General features: G+C 44.9%; 1 protein-coding gene across 1 annotated transcript in view; it reads left to right on the top strand.

Moving 5' to 3' along the window:
* Window positions 1-27,590, top strand: part of LOC119648989 (LHFPL tetraspan subfamily member 3 protein) — a 124,357-nt gene that overhangs the window by 25,001 nt on the left and 71,766 nt on the right. Inside the window, exon 2 of the mRNA XM_038050913.1 lies at window positions 25,975-26,174. Coding sequence (XP_037906841.1) covers window positions 26,033-26,174 — 142 coding nt within the window. The 5' untranslated portion in view covers window positions 25,975-26,032. The remainder of the gene's footprint in view (window positions 1-25,974; window positions 26,175-27,590) is intronic.

The following is a 27,590-nucleotide window of genomic DNA, read 5'->3' on the forward strand; positions in this document are numbered from 1 at the left end:
ATGTAAGGCTTTAGATAATTCCGCAACTTTCAAACGAGTATTCAAATAGGAATTTTATTTTGCTGTGCCATATTGCTCTCTGAGCCATCTCAGGCGACTTTCTATTTCCAGTATAACGTATGACGTGTTTTATTAGCCAGTTGCCTTGCTTAAAGGTCACTGGGGGAAATGTAGCTGATATCGTTTGCATAAAGTTGTTATATGTATGTATATGAAGTGGACTGCTGCACAAGAATATTCATAGTAATCAAAATACTCTTTGGATAAACATAAAAGTACTGCGGCAATAGTGGTTAACGCTTAATAAATTCTCCCAGCCGAAAGTGCAAATGACAAAGCTGTTGATGTTCGAAAGATGGAAAAGGCAGAAAAAAATTATTTCTGTCTTATTGGCTTATTTCCATTAGGTAAAATTGGTATTGAATGTGAAAATGACTTCCTTTCTTGACAGTAAAACACGGCGTGAAATTGGTGTTGTAATGGAATGGAGTGTTTCGAAAAAACGTTTTGAATATGTTTCGAATCAGAAGTAGGTTAATTGCACAACAAGTGTTTTCGCTAGAGCATTTTCAAAGTGACAAATATGAAAAATGCGTTCCTCACATTGGATACTTTGATATTGTATTGTACAAATCTGCAATGCATTCAAAATGGGGATGTACCATGTGAGGTATCAAATTAAAGGCCTCGATTATTGCTTTCTAAAGCCATTATTAGTTTTGACATTTGTCGCAAATGGTCGGAATACGGGGGTCCGAAAAGGATCAATTACTTCAAGGACCCCGTCTCAGAAACTACCCAACCTAAATATCTGAAAAGAAGTGTGGTCTATGCGCGTGGTATGTAGTCCTCAAAATACTCTTCATATCGGAAACACAAAATCTTTTACACCTGAAATTTTTAGCTTCCGATTTTAATTTGCTATATTTCGTCCATAAACCTTTTTAAGGTTTTGTGTGTAAAACAAAACCTTATTAAAATCGGTTCAATGTCTGTCTGTCTCTTTTTTTTTTTTGAGGAGGTGGAAATCTTTAAAGGACACTGGTCTGGATACACCAGCGGGTGGGGTTTTTACCCACTAAAACCACGCCCGACTCCCTGCCCCGCGGAACCACCATAAGGTATTACATCACGGGGCGGAGTCAGCTTACTCTAGCTTAATCCCATTTCTTCTATACGCGGCGCACTTGACCGCGCTTTTCTCCTTTCCTCTGCCTTGCGCAGTTTATCTTGAATAGATGCGATCATGGAGTTGATCGCATCCCAATTCTCTTGATGTGCTATCATTTTCGGCACCAGATTTTCTGGTACCAGCACCTCTCCTAGAGTCTCCTCTAGATTCCTCCTTTCTTCCACAAATCTCGGACAGTGGAAGAATACATGTTCCTGGTCTCCTGGGACTCCCTCACAATTTGGACAGTCGGGTGAGGTCTCCAATTTAAACCTGTGAAGGTATTGGAGATATCCTCCATGTCCCGTGTGAAACTGGGTGAGATTATAATTAATCTCACGGTGTCGTCTCTCCAACCACTCCTTGATGGCAGGAATGAGCCTGTGAGTCCACCGACCCTTTCCCGAGCGTTCCCACCGCTCTTGCCATCTATTTATGGATCTCTCCCTCTCAGCGTTCTTCGTCTGCAATAGGGCAGAGATTGGCTTCGCATGGTATATATTCGCCATCTCATCTGCCAAGATGTCAGTCGGCATCATTCCAGAGATGACGAATGCTGCATCATCTGAGACAGTCCTGAAGGCATAGCATACCCTCAGAGCTGTCCTCCTGTAGACTGCATTCAGTTTGCTAGTATTAACTGACATCCGCAACGCCTCGCTCCAAACTGGGGTCGCATAGAGCATGATTGAGGTCACCACCCTGGCTATAACCCAGAGGTATGTCGTGGCCCTCTCACGATCGGCATCATCCTCGCCAGAGCCATACTAGCAGTGGATGATTTATCACAAACATACTGTACGTGCTGCTTATAGCTGAGCTTCCTGTCTATCACCACCCCCAAGTATTTGATGGTCGGCTTGGAAGTGATGATATGATTCCCGATTCTAATACAGGCGTAATTTCTCTTGGGGCGCTTAGTGATGAGGAACGCTTCCGTTTTTTCCTCCGCAAGTGTCAGACCAGAGCTCTTTAGCCAACTTTTAACAGCACCGATTGCCTCACTTGAGTATAACTCAGCATCTTCGAGATGCTTTGCGACAACAACCAGCGCTATGTCGTCAGCGTAACCCACCACTGTGGCTTCCCCCGGAAGGAGAAGGTTAAATAGATCGTTGTACATGATGTTCCGCAGTAGTGTGCCCAATACGGAGCCCTGTGGGACACCTGCGGAAACAACGTGCTCCTGGGGTTCGTCATCGGTGTCATACCAGAGCCTCCTTTCAGTTAAGTAACTATCGACGATAGCGGCGGGAATACCCACCTTCGCTAGGGATTTCCGTATTAGATTCCAATTGGCCGAATTGAATGCACGCAATATTTGCTGGTATTACCCTTTCCGTGGATTGCATCTTCGGCCAAGCCAGTAATCAATTTGATGGCATCGATGGTTAATCTGGCTTTTCGGAACCCATACTGTCGATTTGAAAGGACGCCTTGGCTCTCAACAACCAGGAGTAATCAATTATAGATTACCCGCTCTAACATTTTCCCCACCGTGTCCAAAAGACATATGGGTCGATATGACGATGATTCACCTGGAGGTTTACTAGGCTTGGGCAGAAGTACCAACTTCTGTCGCTTCCATGCCGCTGGAAATATTCCCTCGGACATGCACGCTTCGAACAACTCAGCGAACATGTCCGGCCTGGATTTCACGGCAAGCTTGAGGGCCTTATTCGGGTCTCCAGCAGCTCGTCACTGGTGACTGGCGGAATTGCCGTCACATTCAGAGGTGGTTGGAATGCGTCGGTGGTCCCCTCTTGCTGGGACAATAACCCCTGGATAAATTTCAGTAAGAGGGTGGGACACGTGATCTGCGGTGATGAACGGCCTCTGAATCGTCCCATCACGATTCCATAAGCTCTCCCCCACGGGTTTACGTCCGCTTCTGGGCAAAGCTCCTTAAAGCATTTTCTCTTGCTTCGCTGGATGGCGAGCTTGAGGGTTTTCGGGCTGCCTTGTAGGCGCACTCTTTCTGCCCTTGATCGACTCTACCTACCGCCCGCTGAGCCGCTCTTGTGTCTCGGTGGCAGGCTGATCGAAGACCGGTCAGTTCATCATTCCACCAATAGTTTGGTCTTCTTCGGGGGAATGAGCACCTCCTTGGCATGGACGCGTCACATGCTTTGGCGATGCATTGAGCCAGATGGACGGCTCTTTCCGTAGAGGCGCCTGCTGTATCAGGTTGATCTAACCACACCTCTAAGAAGCTCTGCTCATCCAAAGATTTTGCAGACCAGCCTGAAACCTTTCTCGGTTTTGGGCATGATAGCTCTTTGCCCTGTGGCTCGACACATGTCTCAAAGAAGATTGCCTGGTGATCGCTGTGGGTGTAGCGTTCGCTGACGCACCAGGACATACCACGCGCCAGCGAAGGGCTAACAAAGGTCAAGTCTACAACTGACCCTGACCTCCCCCCTCTTTCTGGAAGGTGTTTACAGCACCTTCGTTAGTCAAAACCATGTCCATCTGCGGGAAAGTTTCTATTAAACTGTGCCCCCTAGCATTTGATTCTCTGCTACCCCACTCTAGGGCCCAAGCGTTGAAATCACCAGCAATCACCTTTGGACTTCGTCCCCTCGCGTCGAGAACAAGATTATCAAGCATTTGCTCGAATTCAGACAGTGTCAAACTTGGCGGGGCGTAGCAGCTGTATACATACACACCACTTATTTTCGCCCACACGAATCCACTGCCTGCCTCACTTGCAGTACATTGTATGGCCTGTCGACCGCAAGCCCATATCGCCGCTCCACCAGTCGAATCTGCGACCCATATGTCATCGTGACGGTTCTTGTACGGTTCGCTTATGATGGCGATTTCCATCTCAGATTCGAAGGTGGTCTGCTCAAGTAAATCCTGAGCGACCCTGCAATGATTGAGGTTTATTTGAATAAACCTTATTTTCTCATTGCAGTGAGCGCCGTCCTAAATTCGGGACATTTACCACTTCCGGCAATATGCCGGTTATCCTGTCCCTCTTTTACTTCGCACAATACGCATTTGGGGTTCCTATTGCACTCTCTGGCAATATGGCTTTTCTCCCCATACCTTCTGCACCGATCGGATCGATCAATGCTGCTGGTGGATGCCTTCGCGAAGTCCTCAAACATAAGGCATTTAAAGCACCTCTTCAGTGAAAGATGAACGGCCTTTGAATCGTCCTATCACGATTCTATAAGCACTCCCCCACGGGTTTACCTCCGTTTCTGAGCAGAGCTCCTTAATACATTTCCTCTTGCTTCGCTGGATGGCGAGCTTGAGGGTTATGCGGGCTGCCTTATAGGTGCACTCTTTCTGCCCCGGATAGACTCTACCTACCGCCCTCTGAGCCACTCTTCTGGCTCGGTGGCAGGCTGATCGAAGACCGGTCAGTCCATCATTCCACCGGTAGTTTGGTCTTGATTGGTTGGACTGAACACCTCCAAGGCGTGGGCCGTCACATGCTTTGGCGATACATTGAGCCAGATGGACGGCTCGTTCCGTAGTGGCGTTTCCTTCACAAGGTTGATCTAACCACACCTCTACGAAGGTCTGCTCATCCAAAGATTTTGCAGACCAGCCTGAAATCTTTTTCGGTTTCGGGCATGATAGCTCTTTGGCCTGAGGCTCAACATATGTCTCAAAGAAGATTGCCTGGTGATCGCTGTAGGTGTGGCGTTCGCTGACTCACCAGGATATACCACGCGCCAGCGAAGGGCTAACAAAGGTCAAGTCTACAATTGAGCCTGACCCCCCCCTTTCTGGAAGGTGTTTACCTTCGTTAGCCAAAACCATGTCCATCTTCGGGAAAGTTTCTATTAAACTGTGCCCCCTAGCATTTGATTCTCTGCTACCCCACTCTAGGGCCCAAGCGTTGAAATCACCAGCAATCACCTTTGGACTTCGTCCCCTCGCGTTGAGAACAAGATTATCAAGCATTTGCTCGAATTCAAACAGTGTCAAATTTGGCGGGGCGTAGCAGCTGTATACATATACACCACTTATTTTCGTCCACACAAAGCCACTGGCTGGCTGACCTGCAGTAGATTGTGTGGCCTGTCGACCACAAGCCCATATCGCCGCTCCACTAGTCGAATCTGTGACCCATACGCCACCGTGACGGTTCTTGTACGGCTCACTTATGATGGCAATTTCCATCTCAGATTCGAAGGTGGTCTGCTCAAGCAAATCCTGAGCGACCCTGCAATGATTGAGGTTTATTTGAATAAACCTCATTTTCTTATTGCAGTGAGCGCCTTCCTAAATTGCGGACATTTACTACTTCCGGCAATATGCCGGTTATCTTGTCCCTCTGTCTGTCTGTCTGTCTGTCTGTCACAGGCGCTTTTCTCAGAAACTGCTGTACCGATTGACGCGATATTTGGTCAGAAGGTAGGAACTGTGGACCCCCCCAGACATGCGGTGAGTGTATGTAAAAGTGGGGTGTAAAATTTTTTTTCACCAAATATAGTCATGTGAAAGGTCTCGATTAGTACTTTTCGAAGCCGGTCTTACTTTTAAGATTTGTTAAAAAGGCGGCGAGTGGGAGGGGTGCAAAGTGATAATTTCTTTAAGGGACCCATTCTCAGAAACTACCCAACCGAAAAATCTGAAAAAAATCATGAAGCTGCCTGTATACGGTGCCCAGAAATCAAAATACTCTCCATGTCGATATCTATTCAAATAAAGTTAATAATAGTATATTATCATATTTTTGGGAAAATTGAGTAAAACCCCCCTTAAGTTTATCTCGGAGTTATAAAAGGTGGTAATAGTATAAAATATAATATGAAGCATATTATCTCCAAGTTTGATCAAAATACTATACGTACTATTATTAACAAAGTTACAGTAGCTCAAATTTGTCTTTACCGTGTAAATTTACAACCCGAAGTACTAAATCTGATATGCTCAATGCATATTTTTAACAGGCTACGCACAAATGGGATAGTTCTACACTCAAATATACTCACACAAGAAGCAAACAAAACCTTTCATACCTGAAGCACCCAGCTTCCGGTTTCCCAACTTGTTTACGTATGTCCTTGCTGGTGCACAAATAAATATCCTGTAACTGGATTTCACCGTCACTCAAGATTGCACTATTCTTCTATTTACGAGCTCAGTATTTGCAATAATACTTCCCTGTGCCAATGAATACACGACGTCAGTAAGAAACAAAAGCTTTAGCAATATCATCTGATCTATTCCACTCAATTGCTATACAGATACTTCACGTAATTTATAACAATTCTCGGTTGATTATTAAAGTATTATCACTATTTTAATGTGGCGAGTTCTATAAAGCGCGGAGAGCGGCGGCGGCGTCATCTGTCCGCTCACACCGAAATTTATTTCGAATGTTGTCAATCCTGCTGCGCCACATCACTCCGCCCCCAGATGAAACCTAGGGGTTTCAGCAATCGAATCCGGAACTGTGTTCCCCATCATTCTGCGAAGCGAACTCGAAGTTGTTTTGGGGCGCGCACGGGCTTCAGCCTGGATAGGGAGATCGCCTTTTTGTGTCCTCCGATCTCAAGCTGGAAGAAATGCTCTTCCCGCTCGAGAACACAGTACGGGCCTTCATATGCAAGCTGCAGCAGCTTCCGGACGGCATCAGTCCTGACCAGGACGTGCGTGCAAGTGTCCAGTTCCTTGGGCGCACAGACAGGTGCGGACGAGTGTCGGGTGGGAGGTGTGGCTTTGATACAGTCGCAGCAATCCCGACTCTGTGAGACCCGATATCTTGTCGAAGACTGGATCACTTGGGAGCCCTGGGTTCCCCCCGCATACCAGCTCCACGGGGCTGGCAGCAAATTCCTCGCGGCGGGTTGTTCGTAGGCCGAGTAGGATGAGAGGCAAGACTTGAGTCCAGGACGGATCGTTGCGTGCCATAATGGCGGCTTTCAGTGTCCGGTGCCAACGTTCTAGCATCCTATTGGATTGCGGGTGGTATGCCGTAGTCCGCTGGCGTTTAAAACCCAGGAGTTTCCCTAACTCCGAGAAAAGTGTGGACTCAAATTGCATTCCCTGGTCAGTAATAATCACTGCAGTGACGCCAAAGCGAGGGATCCACTCTCAACAGAGGGTTTCGGCACAAGATTGCGCCGTAATGTCCTTCAGAGGTATTGCCTCAGGCCACCGCGTAAACCTCTTGGTGATTGTAAGGCAATACTTGTAATCGTGCTAGTCTCGCAAAGGTCCTACTATGTACGAGATGTATGGTGTGGAACCGCTTGGTAGTGGGGGGGAGTGATCCCACTTCTTTCCTTACATGCCTGGAGACTTTACACTTCGGGATGCGATGCACTCTCTGACCCAAGAGTTGACATCTTTGTTCATGGAGGGCCAGAAGTATTTCTCGGTGACTAACCGATTTGTTGTCCTGATGCCTGGATGCGCAAGTCGTGAACCGCGTGGACCACTTCCTTGCGAAATGTGGCCGGAATGTATAGCCGGGGTCCCTCTGTCTACAACCAGCGGAACCTTTCCACCGCTGGCTCTCCACTCCTGTGGCAAGTTCTAAAAATCGCAAAGAGCGCCGGCGGCGTCATCTATCCGCACGCATTAACAACATTCGAATTAAATTTCGAATTTTGCCAATCCTGCTGCGCCACACCTTCATTACGGCGATCGTCATAATCCTGACATATGACATTTTACCTGTTCAACATTGTAATTTCCGAACGACTCGGAACATCGAAAAATCACTTAGTCTAAATATTCTACACTATAACACATCGTTGAATAAGTTATTCATCAACATAATCTCCTTCAAGGGTTATACAATCATTCCAACGCTTCTCTAACTTTTCAATGCCATGTTTGTAGAACGATTTGTCTTTTGACTCAAAATGAGCCTCAGTAGCAGCGATCACCTCCTCATTTGAGCCAAATCTTTTTCCCTGGAGCATCTTTTTGAGATCCGCAAAGAGCAGCAGTCGCTGGTGGCCAGATCCGGCGAGTACGGAGGATGAGGAAGCAGTTGGAAGCCTAATTCGTTGAATTTGGTCATCGTTTTGATTGACTTGTGGCACAGTGCGTTGTCTTGATGAAAGATGACTTTCTTCTTCTTCATATGTGGGCGTTTTTTTCGCTATTTCGGCCTTGAAACGATCCAATAACACCATGTAGTAGTCGCTATTGATGGTTTTTCCTTTTTCGAGGTAGGCAATGAAAATTATACCATTCGCATCCCAGAATACGGACGCCATCACTTTGCCGGCCGACTGTTGTGTTTTTGGACGCTTCGGGCGACTTTTCTCGGTCGCCATTCAGCTGACTGCCGACTTGACTCCGGAGTGAAATGGTGAATCCATGTTTCGTCCACTGTCACATATCGACACAAAAAATCCTGTTTATTGCGAGTAAAGAGTGCCAAACAGTTCTCCGAATCATTGATACGTTGTTGCTTTTGTTCCATTGTGAGCAAACGCGGCAGCCATTTGGAAAAAACCTTTTTCATAGCCAATTTTTGGTGCAAAATAGTAAATGCACTATCAGTTGATATGTACACCATCTTAGCTATCTCGCGCACTTTCATTTTGCGGTCACCCATCACGATTTTCAATACGTGCATGGTGTTTTCGGGAGTTACTCCCTCATTTGGCCGACCCGAACGTTCCGCATCATTTGTATCAGCACGACCGCGTTTCACGTCGAAAACCACCGACAAATGGTTGTTTTCGACGGAGTAGAGCCCGGATAACGTTTTTCAAGCCATTGCTGAGCTTGAACAGTGTTTTTTCCCCATTAGAAAACAATGTTTTATCAACACACGAAACTCGTTTTGGTCCATTTTCTCACGATTGCAAAGGTAGCGTCAGTTTAACCACTATAGCTTTCTTGGTTATGTTGCGAATTACATCAAATTTTGACACATGTTATCTGAAGGTTGGTGCTTCTGAACCTTGGTATATAAATGGCATTATTATCGCCATTTCTACGCTAGTCCCGGGACTTATTGAACGATGTGTTATCTATGTAAATACAATCGAAGCCAAAAAAGCAATCGATTGTGCAGATCCGACACATGGAATGACCCCCTTAAGTGTATATTTTTTTTATAAAAAAAACGACTTTTTAAACACTTCTTTTTATAGTATATACATATAGAAATAACCTATAATGCATGGCGCTTATTCTGAAAGCGCGCGCATACTGCAAATTTCTAAACAAAACCCGTCTTTTAGAACCTGCCTTTTCTAAAATGGTTGACATGATTATAAAAGGTCAATTGGACCAATTTGGGTAAAATTTTGGGGGATTTTTCTACACGTATGTAGTTATGGTCCGCACCAGAACTATGAATTTTCTTTCAAATTTTACCTGTCTTTTAATTACATAACGGAATGTGGAGAGTGGATTTGTTTACCCAAAATTTTAACTTACCTACCCGCTACCTTATTCTTTAATATCCATTCTGAATTTTTTTTTCCCACATACCAGATCTGAGATATTGTGTCCTTGTCATTGCAATTTTCTTCGTAATATGGCAGAGTTTTAGAAACAGTACTGTGGTTTTGGTATATCTTTCCTGGCCAACAGAAATGGGTTCGAAAATCGATGACAGCAATCTTGTTCATTCTCTGTAGGAGGCCAAAATACGATACAGGATAACCTTCCAAAGAATTCTTTTTGTTATTCATACTTGCCATCAGTTGATTTTTATTTGGCTTAAATCCATCCATATACGTGTTGTCGTCTGTCGGTAGCGAGTGCTTTCTTTCGAAATTTTTCCATGGAAAAGCACGAACAAGTCTGACGAGACTTGCAATCGTGAGTCTCCAGCGGCGCTAACTAGTGTTTTCCTTCAAAACTTTCTTTCGGCAAACGCGAGGAATCTTACAAGCATTGTACTTGTTATCTCGCCACACGGACTCCCATTGTGGGAGAGAACCCAACCCAACCCAATCGAAATATTTGAATGGTTTCCAAATACCCTCCATACCGTTCCTAGACTTCCAGCAATGTAGGCTACAGCACAGGGCATGATCCTGCCAAGTTCCGTGGAAATCTTACTATTACTAACAAAGTTATAATAGGCCAAAATTTCCGCTTTGGTGAAAATTCAAGATTGAATGTCAGTATCACGCGAAAGTGGATATTCTTATATTATATATGCATACATAACGTGCTACGCTTTAATGGGACATAAAACTTATCATACGTTACCTGTCCAGCTTCTGGTTTCCCGACTTGTTCCCAATTTCACTTCGCATTTGTTTCCATAATTTCTCGCGAATTTTCTATAATTATTTCAGATTCTGGCGTGATCCCATTCAACGTACGGTCAATTTTCGCCACTTTTGCTGCTTTTGGAAGGTTTTGTTATAGTGATTACCCATAGTCAATTCGGATCACCAGGTAAAGGAGGAGGGTTTGACGCAACATATTTTGCACTATACTCACTAAAAGAAAAATAAAGTGCAGATATAAGAGTATAACTGGAGTTATTCCACTATGCTAAACCTACCTGATCTCTCTTGGTGATAGGTCCTGCGACAGGCCGACCAAGCAAATGCATTCAATGTCGTGAAAACAAAATGATCGGATTGAGTCACAGGCCTCGGCGTTCACTTCAGTCTATGCGGCAGAATGCACCCCGGTCCTGTCTAGAAATGGGCAAGAGTTCTTGACGTATGGGCGGCGATAGGAGCTAAGTAAACTAGTCCGAGCAAATCAAATACTTGTCTGCACGGTAAATATTGACACCCTGACAGAAAATACGGAGGAACTTGCAAGAGCCCTTCGGAAAAGGCGCATAGATATATGCGCTCTGCAAGAAACTCGATGGTCTGATGCCAAAAGTTGCGACATAGAACGCGAACGCGGTAAAAGTGGGAATAAACTTCTCTATTTTGGTAGCCCACCTACTCAATAGGGTGTTGGCATTGGCATTTTCCGTGATGCCATTAAAGAAGTCCAACGATTTGATGACCGGCTGCTGAAGCTCACCATTATACTGGTATTAGCAGATCGCACTATTTACTTCTTCTGGCAAATGCAAAAATCTGTAACGTTGCGGCTGATGACTTTGCCATAATTACAGGTGACCTTAATGGTCATGTGGGTGAAATGGTAGGGGGCAACAGGTGCCACGAGGGAAAAGGGTTTGAAGCGCGCAATGAGGGTTGCGAGCGTCGATTTTGTGGACACCCATGACCTTGTAATTGTGAATACATGGTTTATCAAACGATTGTCTCATCTTCCTAAATTTTATAGTGAGAACTCTACATCTACACTGGCTGCAAAGCCGTTCCTATGAGACCATCGCGCCTCAACATCCGCCGTTTATTTGTCAGTTTGCGAATCAAGTCACCGATAAACTAGCGTGAGGAACGCACTGGCCCGCCGTGCATTAAATGGTGGCGATTACCGCGGTTACCAGCCACTATCAATGTAGAAGAATCGAGAATCGAGATACCTGGCTGTGGAATGACGATGTTGAAGTAAAGGTCCGTGAAAAGAAACGCCTCTACCACAAACTTCTCAACGATAAAACGCTGGCAAATTTGCAAGAAGCCAACCGGGAGCAAAGTAAAGGACCGCTGTCATCCGAGCAGTCCATTACAAAGATCTTTACGACAAACTGGACACTCGAGATGGCGAAAGAGATCGGTATTGACTTGTCAAAAGACACCACGAACACGAACTTCTGTTGCATTAATGGCAAGAACGGTACTTTACTTACTGACCGAGCCGCAACGGATAGATGGCGAGAATATTTCGAGCAGATTTCAACGGAAGAAACTGTTCTACAGGCATTGCCGGTATTTGGAGTCATTCCCCCCCTCACCACCACTGAAGTCGAGGAAGCAGCAAAAGAAATGAAATCGGGGAAAGGAACAGGTGCTGACGAAATCGCATCTAAGCTCTGGAAAGCGAAGAGCTGGGACTCAATACTGTGGCTTAGTGAATTCTTTAATTGGATTGCGGACGACTCCGGTTACTTTCCCATGGGTAGGTAGGTAGGTATCAGTGGCCGCTCCGAGGAGTCCAATTAGCGCTATAGTGCGCCGTTTTGATGCTACAAACTCCTAAGATCGTGACTGCTGTTATGAGAGCAGGGAGGCAGAGTGCAGCCGGCTCGGATCTACAGAGCCAGCCCGTAGCATTCACGAAGGGAAGCAGCTCTCCCACTCTGCAGCGATAAATCTCTCTGAGGTCCTCAAAGAATGGTTTACCCAGTGTCCATAGCCTGACTCTAGCTAGAGCTGGGCAATCGCAGAGAAAATGCATGAGGGTTTCCCCCTTTTCCGTGGCTTCGGCAATGCGAATTGTTGGATATGCCGTGCCTGGCGGCATGGCCCCCTGTGGCCAATAAGCCGTGCAGACCGCCGTAATCTTGAATGCATTTGCACGCGTCTGGCACAGGAACTCTCCTTGACTTGGCACAGGTGGTAAACCTTCGCCATCTGAGGCCCGTGGCTGCTATGAAGTGCGAGTAGACTCCGCCCCTGACAGCCGCCAGCGAGACATCGACTGTACCCACCGAAGGGCGTGCCGCCCAGACGGTTTAGCGGGTCTCTATATTGCCCCACCAGCTTGGAAGATGTCGTCGGTGAGGACAAAGCCTTGATGGCCGCTTGACTGTCGGTCAGAATGACTATGTTACGCTTGGGGCTCGAATCACGCTGCAACCATCGACAGACTTTCAGTATCGCCAGTACTTCCGCTTGGAATACACTTTCGTGGAAACCCGCGGGCCGACTATACAGAACATTTTTGATCCATCGGTAAAGAATACTGTGTCATAACCTTGCAACACGTCGCCGGTCTTCCACTTTGCTCTGGTTGGAAAGTCCACAGCAAAGTTTCTTGTGAAGTTCAGCTTGCGTGTCCGTTGCTCCGGTAGCACCTACACACGCAGTTCTTTAAATCCTTTTAAGCTCTGTACGTTAGTTAGGATTGGGCGCACCACAGCGGTGTACCATCCTCCGCCGGAGACCCCATTTCTTTGCAAAGGTTCTCTTGCAGATATAGGCTGTACAGGCTTTCTTAATCTTCAGTTCTATGTGCAATCTCCAATTTAGTTTTGAATCCAGGATTACACCCAACACAACTTTACAACGCTCCTTTCATGATTCCGTGTCACTAACATCACCAAGTCTTTGGCATACCTACCTACCTTCACCCCCCATCACTATTAACCAGAGCCCCCGAGAAATGGTGCCACCATGGGGCGTGCCTCTGTTTGTAGCTCTAGTCAAGTGGTTGCCTTATAGATCCGACTGGATTATGCTGGTACTTAGCATGGATATAAAGCTCGCTCTATATCTAAGGAGGTAGCTAGGATAAACTGTATACTGCTTGTACTGCAGTGGCCGCTAAGCTGTGCCAATTACCATGTGGAGAGCGGTTTCTGTGGATTTTCCTTTGAGGTAGAGATGCTGGGACTAAGAGAAAGGCGTTCTCTCCATAATCGTCCTTAAGTGGATGTCCAGGACGTGCTCTGGGTTCTTCAGTACGAAAGAGGTGAGGCTGATTGGTCGAAAGTCCTTGGCGAATTCGCTGCCCCTGTTATACACCGATAGGTTTGAAGTAATAATAAAATCAAAGAATGACTCAACTCTCTCGTTGATTTCCGAGCTGCCCCAAAGCATATGCCTTGCATTGGCGTCGCAGCCTAACAATAGGTTGGCCTTATTTGTTGCTATAGTGTTCGTCAAATGTTGCAGTTTTTCTGGCGGAGCTGATCGGTCGTGAGGCATGTAATCGAGGGAATTTATATGTTCTCTAACCCCGCCTTCTCCAGTCTGACCACGACTAGGTCGCTGGAACTCAGGTCCGGGCACAGAAAATCGTGCAGACTCTTCCTCGCGAGGATACAGGCTCTAGGTTTGTCCTGATCAGTGTCTCCTGTGCTGTGGAATAAATTAAAATATTTGCTTTGAAGCCCTTTGATAGTTCCGTCGCCTCCAAAGCTCCTCTAGGAGGAAGACAAGCAGATTAGCCAAGGCGCACTTCGAGTGCTGCAGATTTATCTGCGTTACCCTCAGCATGATCTGCTTGCGTCCGTCCGGTTTTGCAGAGGGGAACACTTATAGTCGATCTTTTCCAGTGTCTCCAGGCACTCCGTTTACACGGAGTAGAAAACGTTGTCTGTTTGTTTGGGGTTCCTCTTCCTTGATAACAACCCAGTCGTCCATGGGAATGCTGGGGCTTCGAAGGCGCAGGGATTGGACAATCTTGCCTTTATCCATGCGGATCTGCGGTAACCAGATACGAGCGACCGGTCTCCAGGGAATCTCATCGCAGGGGATGATATTGAGCTTTACGCCCTTCCTTGCGTCCCTGATCTTATCGACGCACGAATCGAGAAAGCCCTCGCAAGCTATAACGTGGAATCCACAACCACTTTAGAGGAATGGAAGTGTGTTTGCCTTTGGCGTCCAGGAGATGCTAAATGATCATCTCCGACAGCCTGATCTCCACACTGGTCCACACCTCCGGCGCTAGTTTGCCGTTTGCGGAATTACCATCCGTCAGCGCCACATGTAAGTTGCTCCTGGCCACATCGCTGAATGGTTTCGCAGTTCGTGGGTCGTCGGCTGGCTGTCAGATGTTGCTTAGCGTCAGAGCTCTTCGCCACTCTGCTCCGCTTCCTTTCGTACTCGCTACACCCAGCGTGATGGCAGTGGATTACAGGCTGGAAACCACTAATTGAAATAATAAAACTTGTTGTTTCTTTTTCGTTGGTGTGGGTGATGAACCCACACCAACGAAAAAGAAACAACAAGTTTTATTATTTCAATTAATTAATCGTTGGAAACACCGCATAATTTCACTCTGGAAACCACTAGTCCGTCTGCTGCCTCGCTCCGGGAGGTCCCAGCGATTGGTTTCAGCGCAGCGATGCTAAGGCTGGCACCGAGTGTATTGCTCTCGACGACTACGGTCTCTTGGCTGGATGCTATCAGCTCCTTTTCTTCTATCGTCGGTTTATTTATTTTTAAGATTGAGTCCATCTCTTCGTCCCAAGAGTACTCCGAGAAGAATGTCCACCCTGGCTAGCCCAGGCAACAAGGGCAAGGGTCTTATTTGAAATTAAAGGTGTCCAAGGTATTCAGAGTTCGCATGCTAAAGACCAAGCTCCCCACTGGCCACGCAGCCCTCGGCGCATGCTGTCCCGCCTTGGCTTGGGGTCCTACTAGCACTTTCTCCAATGCTATTGCTTTGGCTTATCCCCCCGCGAGATCTACTTGTAGATCCTCGTCAGTTGGAAAAGCCTACTCCCAGCCCGGTCCCACACACTCTTGGCCCGTCCGAAGACGGTTTCCAGCATTCACCGCGAGGAGGTCGAAGACTTGCCGAATTATGCAACTATAACCTGGAGCATAATCAGACCAGGCGGCTTACTTTTCCATACCATGAACATTTTTGAACGCATTCTTAACAACCATATTCGCGAAATTGTTGAAATAACCGTGAATCAAGCCGGATTTGTCAACATATGCGGAACTATTCATGAAGAAACACCGCTGCGTGGTTACTCATGGAGAAGCACCGTGAGAAGTATCGCCCCTTTACATTGCATTTCTGAATCTGGAGAAACCGTTTGACCGTGCGTTGCATCATTTAATCGGGTATGCTCTACAACACCTTGTACCAGAAGAACTCGTGTGCTGGGTTAAGTTGCTCTACCACGATCCGAAAAGTAAATTTCGAAGTGTAGCGGGTGTATCAAAATCGGTTCGTGTCGCTGTTGGTGTTCATCAAGGAAGCGCCCTCTCACCACTCCTCTTTGTTCTTGTTATGGGCACTGTCACAAAGGATATCCAACGTACAACACGCTATACACTGCTTTATGCAGATGATGTTTTCCTAGTGTTTCATAGCTAAAATGATCTCGAGCTCCAAATGTTCGCCCTGTTGCACGTCCTTGCGTAGCGTAGCGTAATGGAAAATGGAAAAACTGCCTTTTCATGCCGGTCTTAACTTACAAAGCGTCAGTTAGATAAACCTGCCTTCCGTAAATGAATATTTTAGCTGATCGGCTGAATGTAATACCGTTTGATAGTGGTAATCAAAATCTATATATCCCGAACTATATCCCGATTATCTAATGGGTCCTTAAACTATGACAACGAGTTTCTCGAGAAGAGGCAAATTCGATTGTTTTGACTTTTAGATGACACATACAATAGCAAAGACACAGAGTATACAGCAGACCCAAGTCTCCATATAGGGTTGATTTTCAATGTTCTATGCGGAACAGGATTTGCTTGATGGGAAAACATGTTGAAGTGTCATAAAAATCGATGCGAAATGCGATGATGTTAACGATCGGCTGACATGAAGTTAAAGTTTTTTCTCTGCCTTATCTTTGTCCTCATTACCTTTAGTCCAATTACCTCTGAAAGTTATTAAGGGGGACGCTTTGATTAATGGTTTCATCTTTTTAGCTGTTTTTCACAACGAATAGGCTGCCTACAAATGGTTGGATATCCGACTCATGATCATCTACAAGCGCCAATTTATTCTAGTTTGGGTTTTAATTGAATTTGTTTTGACCTTTTGCGGAACTTTGCTGAACCGCTCAAGCTCTTTCTCGATGTCAGATTTACGCCGTTATCGAATATCCAATGAAATACCACTGCTGATTTCCTTTATGCATTTTCGCCAATTTGTGAATCAAATCGTCAATCTTTTTTGTGGAGTATTATATTGTGGCTGATTGCTTATCGTGACGATCCTCTAGAAAGCAACAAGAAGAATCTAGAAGACGACAAGAGGAATGGGAAAGGCGTCAAGCCGAAGAACAAGCAAAAGACGGAGGAGGGAGAGGAAATCCGACAACACGAAAGGCAGGCAAAAATCATGGAAGAGATTACAACACGTCAAGCCGAATTTTTAGAAGAGTTTAAGGACGGGTTGTAGATGAACGAAAGGAAGACATTCTAAAAGTAGCAGAACAACAAACGGAAAGTACAAAGTGTCTGGAAGAATCGCTTAAGAAAGGTATGGAAAGGCAAGAGGTAACGGTAGAGCGGTAGGATGGAAGGCCGATGTATTGGAAAGTGAGTATACATAAGGAAGTGATATAACCGACGGAAGAAATGATCCAAAAAGTTGAAAAATGACATGAGGAAGCTGCCAAGTTGCGTGAGAGTAATGACAAGAAGTGATCAGTCAGGAGGTGACTAAACAGCAAGAACGAAACTACCGATAAAGAGAGCAAAAGTAAGGAGAATACACGAGTGAGTATCATGAAGCGATCCAGTAGTGTTTGTCGTTTGAGTGCTACGGAAGCTGGGATGATTCAACGGTCAAAAGTTGCACAGCTAGGATTTATGTGGCACGACGGCAGAATCTAATGTAAGTGGGTAGATGCGTGTTCAACGTTGCGGAAAATGAAGAGAAATGTTGATGGTTTTGTGACGAGTAACGACGCGGGGTATCATTTTGGAGCATCATGAAGAAGTTAGTTGTGAGAATTTGGATGTCACCGAAACTGTAATGAAGGGCAAACGGTTGTTTTATTGGACTAGATGCTTAGGATCAGATTACGTGAGATTATGCGAAATGACTTTTCAAAAGGGGCGAAGAAACGAAGACGGGAGTACATGCTCCTATGTGAGATTGGAACTAAATTCGGAAGAAGTTTTATGCCTAACGTAAAACCGTCATTAGAGAACGGTAAGGAGAAATTGCATCCATGCATAAAGGATAAACAATATTAGATACAAGAGTTAGTTCTAATGGCTCCTTCGAGGATGAATTGGTATTACTCCAGAGTTTATAGCACAAGAACACCAAAATTGTAGGGCGAATCTTTAGTCAGGATAATTGTTAACAGATGACTTTAATGTCAGTAAGATCTTGTTAAAGGCGCAAAGTTATTCTTTTTGGAAGTTCTAGAGTTAGAACAATTCGTGTCGGTTATAAATACGGATCGAATTGAACCAGTTGAAGGAATTGGTCTTTAATGAATTAAGCAGTATGGCTGTATAATTTAGTGTAAAATATACGCTTATGTTAAAGTTATAGAGCGGGGGTTTATCTAATCCTACGCAATCCAGTGATACGAGCTATGTAAAGCAAGTAACATAACAGTATCAAAGCTATAGCAATTTAAATTTGTCAATTTCCAGCGAGTTTACTGCACCCTTAAGCCACGCAAATTAGATGCTGACGTCATAATAAACGAGAATAATTGATTTTTGAGTAAAATATTGAAATTCCATTTATTAAGAATCTACTTGACCCCAACTTCTTACTGAAAACGAAACCTTATTAAAATAAATTTACTGTCTGTCACACACACTTTTCTCAGAAATGGTTACACTTACTGATACAAAATTCGGTAAAAAAGTTGGAGATATGAACCTAATAGAGGGATACACAATTACGAGCATAGTCATGTGGGGTGTGAAATGAAAAGTTTCCGAGGTTGGTATTAATTACTGCTTTCGCGCCAAATTACTACTCCCGGAGAGATCAAATGTTAGTACCACATCAAATTAAATATTAGGTATATTTAACGTACATACACTACGAATTACCATCGTGTTTATAACTGAAGCGTCCAGCTTCTATAATAGTTTCTAGCTTCTATAATAGTTTCCCAACTCCTGTCTGTGAACTCGCTTTTCCATTCGACAAAGTTCATGATAGGTCTCTGTGTGTGCTTGCGTTCTTTGAGAGTGCAGCATTGCCCGGTATGCAGCATTCTTTCGTTCCGTTACTAGCTCACATTCAACATCGAACCAGTCGTTTCGATTTTTTTTTGCGACTAGGGCAAGTATGTTTGTGGTCATACCAATGATAACGTTTTTCAGGTGAGATCATTTGTCGACGCTTCATCTCCAGGACGTCTGTTAGTTTTGGTTATTGCGGCATACATTTCCTCTTTATAGGAGCTACGAAGAACTGTGTTATGGATGGCTTCAGTGTTCACTCTTCCCTGATTGTCAGGGGGGGGTTCGAGGTTGTATTTTGTGTTATTCAGGCTTGGAGCACCATGCCAACGGGATAGTAGTCGGAGTCTATATGGGTCTCTTATATGTTCTAACATTCGTCAAGGCATTTGATTTGCACATGGTCAATTTGGTTGAAACTGAACCCGTCTGGAGTCGTCCACGTTTGTTTGTGGACCGATGGATAAATTAGTGAAAGTGGCGTTCAGTGACACAATCTTTTCAATTGTCTTTAAAGTTGCCTATGATACCACCGTCAGAGTAAAGTCCTGACCAATGTGCGAGTTTTCATAAAAGAAGCAGGATCATCTTTGATACCTTCTTCTTTTTCTTTAGCTTTTTCCTCGTTTACAAACGGGGTCGGCTTGTTGCGATCGGTTTTGCCATTTGGCTCTATCGAATGCCTGATCTGGGTGCAATCTTGAGGCTTTTAAATCCCCTTCCAGCGTATTAAGCCACCGTTGTTTCGGCCTGCCAATCTTGGCAAGTGAATTCTCGTTAGCACGAATTGTGTGACCATACCATCGAAGACGCCTCTCTCGCAACTTTTCCACGATCGGTGCAACCCCATAACGATCGCAGATATTCTCATTTCGGATGCGATCAAAACGTGTGACGCCAGTAGTCCAACGTAACATCTTCGTCTCCATTACCGCAAGACGTCGCTCATTATCTTTTAGAGTTGGCCAACACTCAGAACCACACAGAGCGACAGGACGGACGACATTGCGGTAAATTTTAGATTTACGTTCGTTAATACGTCGATCACAAAGAACATCAGTTTTGGAATGCCACTTTATCCAGGTTGCATTAATGCGTGAAGCAATTTCATAACACAGTTCTCCATTGTCTTATAGCGTTGGCCCGAGGTATTTAAATTGCTCAGTTCTGGGCAGATTACTGCCACTGACAGTGATTGTGCCTGCTTCATGGGGATCGGTCGTCAAAAATTCAGTTTTGTTTAGATTCAATCTGAGTCCGTGTTGTATCAGGCGATCATTCCATTTTTGGACTAGGAAAACATCATCTGCATGAAGCAGTGTGTTCTTGATGAACACCAACAGAGACACGAAGCGGTTTTGATACAACCGCCATACTTTGAACTTTACTTTACGGATCGTGGTAAAGCAACTTAACCCAACGCACGAGTTCTTCTGGCACGAAGTGTTGCCGTAAAACATGCCAGATGAGTTTGTGTGGCACATGGTAAAACGCTTTCTATAGATCCAAAAATGCAATGTAAAGAGGGCGATGCTTCTCACGGTGTTTCTCCATGAGTAACCGCGCAGTGTGTATTGCGTCAGTAGTTTTGCAGTTTTTGACAATTCACGGTTATTTCAACGATTTCGCGAATACGGTTGTCAAGAATGCGTTCAAAAATCTTCATGGTATGGGAGAGTAACCGGATCGGATGGTAATTTGAACATTCTGCTGGATTACCTTTCTTTTTTCACATTGGAACAGTGATACTTTCTTGCCAATCAGATGGTGTTCATCCTTCCTGAATAACCCGATTAAAGAATTCACTGAGTCACAGTGTTGGGTGCCAACTCTTCACTTTCCAGAGCTCAGATGCGATGTCGTCAGTTCATGTGGCTTTCCCGGATTTCATTCGTTTTATTGCCTCCTCGACTTCAGTTGTGCTGACAGGTTTTTTTTTTTTTTTTTTTTTTTTGGGTAGGGTAGGTGAATGCATTTACGCACACAGTGTTGGACTCCCGATTCGGTACATCGTCGGACTACCAACTAAACACCTCCCCATCGTCAGAGAGCTAGCCTGGAACCGTTTGTCACATTACTTCGGGCCAGCCCCCGATCTCTTCCGCCTTGCGGAGCCTTCAAATCAGGGAATTCCTTTCACCAACGGGAGGGGAGAGGAGGAAGGGAACTGTCAGTTCAAGGAACTCCCTGCCATCCGGCTCCTCCACCGGTCGAGTTCTATCTTCTTAGCAACGAGAAGGGCCCGAACGTAATGGGCAACACGGTTCCAGCTGTCAGCAGTCCTCAGCATCTCTTCCACAATGTTGTCTGGAGAGAGATCCCCTGTGTTTAAATAGAGCTGCTGACGAACCCCATCCCACCTTCCACAAGAAAAAAAAGTGTGGTGGGCATCGTCCACAACTCCATTGCAAAACACACAGTCCGGAGAATGCGCCTTTCCAATCTTGTGCAGGTAAGACTGAAAACTTCCATGCCCACTTAAAAATTGGGTAAGGAAATAGTCAGTCTCACCATGCTTCCGATTCAGCCACGCACCTAGGTTGCCGATGAGCCGCGCAGTCCATCTGCCTCTAGTTTCATTTTGCCAAGAGAGCTGCCACTCGTCTAGAGTGTGTTGCCGTTCTTCGCGAGCAACCACCTCCCTTGGCTCATCTCCCTTGCGCTTGTATATGGCCTGACGCTCCCTAGCAAGAAGGGCAACGGGGATAACTCCCGCGATCACCATCACGGCCGGTTCAGAGACTGTGCGGTACGCAGACGCCACTCGTAAAGCTCCCCGTCTCTGTACTTGCGCGAGGCGTCTACGATATACCTCCTTGTTAAGAGCGCCAGCCCATACCTCTGCGCCGTAGAGCAGGGCAGACTGCGTTGAGCTCATCAGGAGACGTCGCCTACTAGACGTAGGACCCCCAATGTTTGCCATTAGCCTACTTAACGCCGAAACTCCAACCGCAGCCTTGTTCGCTGCTGCTTGGATTTGCTCAGAAAAGCTCATCTTTGAGTCAAGAGTCAACCCGAGGTACTTTACCGCTGATTTTGACTCGATTATCGACTCGCCGAACGATATGGGACACAGGGTCGGAATTCTCTTCTTAGTCAGGATGACTACTTCGGTTTTTTCCAGTGCAAGGTTGAAACCATGAGTAGTCATCCATCCGCTTACCCGTCGCTGACAGGTGGAACTGCTCAAAATGTCGGCAATGATTGTGGAAGTGGAGGATGAGCAAATTCTTCTGTTGAAATCTGTTCGAAGTATTCCTGCTATCTATCCGTTGGGGCTCGACGGGTGGTGAGCCAAGTACCGTTCTTGTCATTAACGCAACATAAGTGTTCGATATTCTGTGTACGTTCATTACGGCTTTTGGCAAGTCGATACAGATCTCTCTCGCCATCCCGAGTATCCAGTTTATCGTAAAGATTTTTGTAATGGTTTGTTCAGGTGACCGCGACCGCTTTCTTTGCTTTCCGGTTGGCATTCTTATAAATTTGCCAATTAGCAAGTGTTTTATCGTCGGGAAATTTGTGGTCGAGGCATTTCTTTTCACGGACCTTCATTTCAAAGCCAAGTATCTCGGTTGATGTACCGCTTATCCGGCTTGGTGACTCCGAGGGTTGCATAGGCCGCTTTGTGGATTGTGTCTTTCATTTGGTTCCATGATTCTTCCGAATTCATAATGGTTGGCAATCGTATGAGTGAGATCGTTTCTTGTTTCTCCTCACCAAATCGCAACGATTTAATGCGCCGCGGGCCAGTGCGTTCCTCACGCTGTTTTACCGGTGGCTTAATTCTCGAGACCTTGCACCTTGATTAACGATTTATAGCAAGAGGATAATCTATGATACGCTTTAAGATGACAAGTTCAAGTTCACACAGCTGCTCGCCTGTGGTGAGGAGACCAACATAATGGGAAGAACAACACTGATGGTAAGACTGCCTTTATCAAAATTGAGCAGGTGACGCGAGATCTTGAGCTGTACATGAAGGAAAACAAGGCAACAATAACACCAAAATCAAACAATGAAAATATGGGGCTACAACTTTGAGATCGCTGAAAATTCCTCCTATGGTTGAAAATTACGACCGATAACAACTATAATGGCGGAATTCACACCGGGTGGTTGGCAGCCAAATAAACCGATTTCAGAATATAAAAATTTAGAAGTAGCAAATGCATTGCAGAAGGGAATTATCATAAGGTCACTTTTCTGCCGTACAAGACAATGACTTTGTCAATCCACATATATGTTTTGAGGGCCAGTGTTTTAGTAAACACACAGATTCTTAGTCGCGTTCGAGAGGAGAGTTCTCGAAGAATTTTCGGTCCATGCTAGAGAATAAATGATTGTGTAACCTATATAACGAGAAAATCTGTGAGCGATGTTACGTCAACTGCCATGGATATCGAATTGATGGTCCTGGGCGGAATATCGGTATGTTTCAAACCACTTATTGAGGCGGTCCAAAGACGGAACATCGGCTATTTCACCGCCCATGATGATGACTCAGTGAATAAAAACGAATGCGTTTATAAATTTAAATTAGGTTTAAAGGAGCATTTTTTCTTATATTTTGTTCTCATTCTACCAGACATGCAGTATTTCGGGGACCAATTACTGCCAGGCAGTAAAAAGAAAACAAAACCTTTTTAGCGGCTATAAAAATACTAATACGTTTATAGTTCCAGCAATGGAATTGTTACCTTTTCGTAATGTGCGACATATCCATTGCGCATGTGATATCTTGAACCACCATATGTCGCTCTGATAACAGCTATTAGCACTTCCTACGCAGGGTACTACAGGTACGCTCCCTGTTGACATTGTCGAAAGCCTTCTCGAAATCAATGGAGAGCAGGTGAGGAAAGATGTCAGACTCTGCGCAGTGTTCAAAAATGTAGGGTGTTAATGTCGCCAGTGCAGGATGATTCGGAGCGGAAATCAGCCTGATCTGTGTCGATCAAGCCTTCGAGGTGTTTCTTGATGCGTTCCAGGTTTATTTTAGCTATTATCTTTGCGACGACAGGGAACACGCCTTGAATTGTTGCACACATACATTGATAGCCGGGAAGATTTCTCTTCTATGTGAAAGAGTAGTCATGCGCAATGTTTTTTTTCCACTATAAAAAATCAAGCAATGTGCCGGGAGACGAATCTCTTGTGTGTAGTCTTCTTGCTTTCATCGCTTCAGCTACTCACCGTGAATGAGGAGTCGACGGTTAATGTTGTTCGCAGGACTACCGAAAGATTTGCAACTACATGCACATGCAAGCTTTGGCGAGATACGCTATACGATTCCGAAATCATTGCGATCTACAGAAATTTCTGACTCCAGGATCAGTGCGATAACAAATTCCTTATTATCACGTTGCACGCTTCATAGAACTTCCCGGAATTCTGCAGGCATGATCTCGCGCTCGTGACGCATTACTCACGGCGATCAATAGAACCTTCAATTCCTTCTGTTCGTGGATCTGCTTCCCTTATTCCTAAGTCAGTCAAATCTTGGGACGCTCCTTCGGGACGTGGCCGGCGACCTGCGCAATGGCCGAGGAAAGAACGTTTTTAATGGCAGCCCAGGGCCCATCAATATTCACAGGCGGGTTATGTTATCTGCCATCCGACCAGCAAGATAATTTTCCCACTGTCGAATATTAACTGGATCACATAAGTTGTCGACACTGAATTTGGGGGGTCAAAGCTCGCCTATCCTGCGAGAAACGGCGGATGCAACTTGTAAGTGAAGGCTGATCATTAGATGGTGATCTTTTCGAGGCCGGTGCGTGCGCCTCTCTTGTTACGCACATCTAGGAGACAACTACTAAATCTACCGCTGATCGCAAAGTTGTCAATATGATTGCTCGTACGGTGTCACATAGTTGGAAACAAACTGACCTTATGTGACAAGCTCTGTGCCCGAACAATGTGCCAACAATGACGGAGGGGATAGCTAAGTGGTTAGAGCGCAAGGCTGTCGTACGGAAGGTCGCGGTTCAAATTTCATTGGTAGCAGTAGGATTTGTACCGGGATTTGACGTCGGATACCAGCCCATTCAGCCGTGAATGAGTACCTGCGTCAATTCAGGGTAATAATCTCGGGCGAGCGCAATGCTGACTACATTACCTCCTACAGTGTTACTGTAGTGTACCGTTACTGTCTTGAATGAAGTGCTCTAACACACTTCAAGGCCCTGATCCAATATGGATTGTTACGCCAACGGTTATTATTATTATAATGGCGGAGCGGTGGAAGTTGCAGAAATCCACAACCTCCCACAGTGAACGTTACGGTCGCCATGGCCGTGTATCCCCATCACATGCCCGTGCAAGGTGCTGTCAGAGCTCACCTTGGTGCTCAGATTACCCGTCACCATCACAATATCACCTTTAAGAAGCCTCCCCTGGACTGTGCTTATTCACTTGGTTTTCCAGAGTACAAAAGGGCAGTGTCGCGAGAGGTAGAGTAGTACTCTCCATAGTCCCACCATCTTTCTTGGGTTAGGCCCAGGATGTTCAGCTTATATCGCTGGAATTTGCGCGAGCTGTAGAGCATTCTGGGGACCCTGATATCGCTGCCGTGAGTTTCGCAATTTGCAGGTTGCTAACCCACAGATTTCTATTCCTTTTAGTCGCTCTTTACGACAAGTAAGGAATACTTTTAAACCGCAACTTACATGGCAGGGTTTAATATGGTAACAGAGAAAGTAGTGAATGGAACCGGAAACCATACTGTGTTCATTCATGTGTCGAAAAAGGAAGAGGAGAAGTAGTGAGTTGAAATGTTTGAATGTAAAGTAAATACGATTTTGGACATAAACATTAAATTCACTTTAAAACGGATGCTCTTCGATTATGAAGTGCAGTTCACAATATTCACATATTTACAGCGAGTGAACGTTTGGGAAGCGCACATAATTCTTCATATATTGCTAATGACCGAACATGGTTTCTTTCAACCGATAGCCGTGAATTATTTTCTCAAACCCCTAACGCTCTATATGCTTTCCAGTTTTTACATTTACTTTATGAGGGGTAATATTGTTGCTCCCATTCAGAATAGAAAATTTGTTACTGTTGATTGTAGATGCAAATTTAGATAATAGACAAAATAGGTCAATAGAAGGAAATCTGGAATGCAAGCAACGTATCATATAGTACATATGTTATTCTCTTTTACAGATCGCAGACCGGTTAAGCGAATTCCGTGGAGCTATCATCGCGACTTGCGGAGAGTAAAATGGGGACGAAGATTGAGTACGTGGATTCAACCCACATGTACGCCACTAACTACATCAGAAATTCAAAAGCAATTGCAGTGTTGTGGGCCATTTTCACGATATGCTATGCCATTATCAGTGTTGTGGCATTTGTGACGCCAGGTGAGACATCATTCCATAATTATTTATTTACTGTCACGGGGATTTATAGAAATTTTACCTGCTGATTTGTTTGTTTGTTTGCAACAGTCGATTCGAATAGTCAACAAACTTGATTGGAATGTAGAATATTCATTACACAACCCTGCCGCAAAATAATAGATAGATCACTATTTGGTTTTATGTTTGTCGTATAGATGGATAAAGTAAAACATTTGTTTTATTAGTATACTAGTAAACATCTTTTCTCCGGGAATAAAAATCTGGTTAGCTGACCGAAAACTTATTTGGTTGGATGCTAATATCGTTATTTTTCTGACATTCATGTGAGGTAAAAAGAGTTCAGGCTGGAAAAATGATCGCTCATATTTGTATTTATTTAGATAAAAAAAACTTGTTTTCAATTTTATTAATTTCGTTCAATCCTGCAGCCCAGAGCAATCTGGTAGTATAGTATTGTTTGTTTCTAAATTAGTTATTGTTTATCTGTATAGTGTCTTTCTGGTAATGAGTTCAGTTGGTAGTTACCTTTAGAGCTTAATGTCAGCTCATATCATAGCATATACTGGGTTGGGGAAAAAGAAATGTCGTATTTTGTCAATAGATGGCGACAATTAAACATATCTTGTGTTTTACTTATCGCATCGGGTCATACTATACGGCGGTTTGAAGACAATCTGTGCTACAAGTGTCTCTTTGACAGAGTTGTGATCGTACGTTTCAGTCTCAAGTTATAGCGCGTCAAAGATGGAGTCCACCAAGCAAGAAATTCGTCATATTTTACGTTTTTACTACCTGAGAGGTAAAAATGCAACGAACACGGCCGAAAAAATTTGTGAAGTTTATGTGCCCGGTACTGTAACGAATCGCATCGCACAGCGTTGGTTCGATCGATTTCGTTCTGGGGTAGTGGATGTCAAAAATACACCCCGTACTGGTAGGCCAACCGTCGTAGAAACCGATAAAATCGTCGAAATCATCCAAGTAGACCGGCATGTAACCATTCGTTCGATTGGTCAGGAACTGGGTATAGACCATAAAACCGTTTGGAACCATTTGCAAAAGATTGGATTCCAAAAAAAGCTGGATGTTTGGGTGCCACACGAGTTGACGCAAAAAAATGTCTTGGAATCAACGCCTGCGATGCACTGCTGAAACGGAACGAATTCGACCCATTTTTGAAGCGGATGGTGACTGGTGATGAAAAGTGGATCACGTACGATAACCTCAAGCGAAAAAGATCGTGGTCAAAGTGCGGCGAGCCAGCCCAACCATCGCCAAGCCCGGATTGACGGCCAGGAAGGTCTTGCTTTGTGTTTGGTAGGATTGGAAGCGAATTATCTACTATGAGCTGCTCAACTATGGCCAGCCTCCCAAATAGGTCCTCTACTGTGAGCAACTCGACCGTTTGAAGCAGGC

Source organism: Hermetia illucens, chromosome 2 (assembly GCF_905115235.1).
Source record: "Hermetia illucens chromosome 2, iHerIll2.2.curated.20191125, whole genome shotgun sequence".
NCBI classification, from domain to species: Eukaryota; Metazoa; Arthropoda; class Insecta; order Diptera; family Stratiomyidae; genus Hermetia; species Hermetia illucens.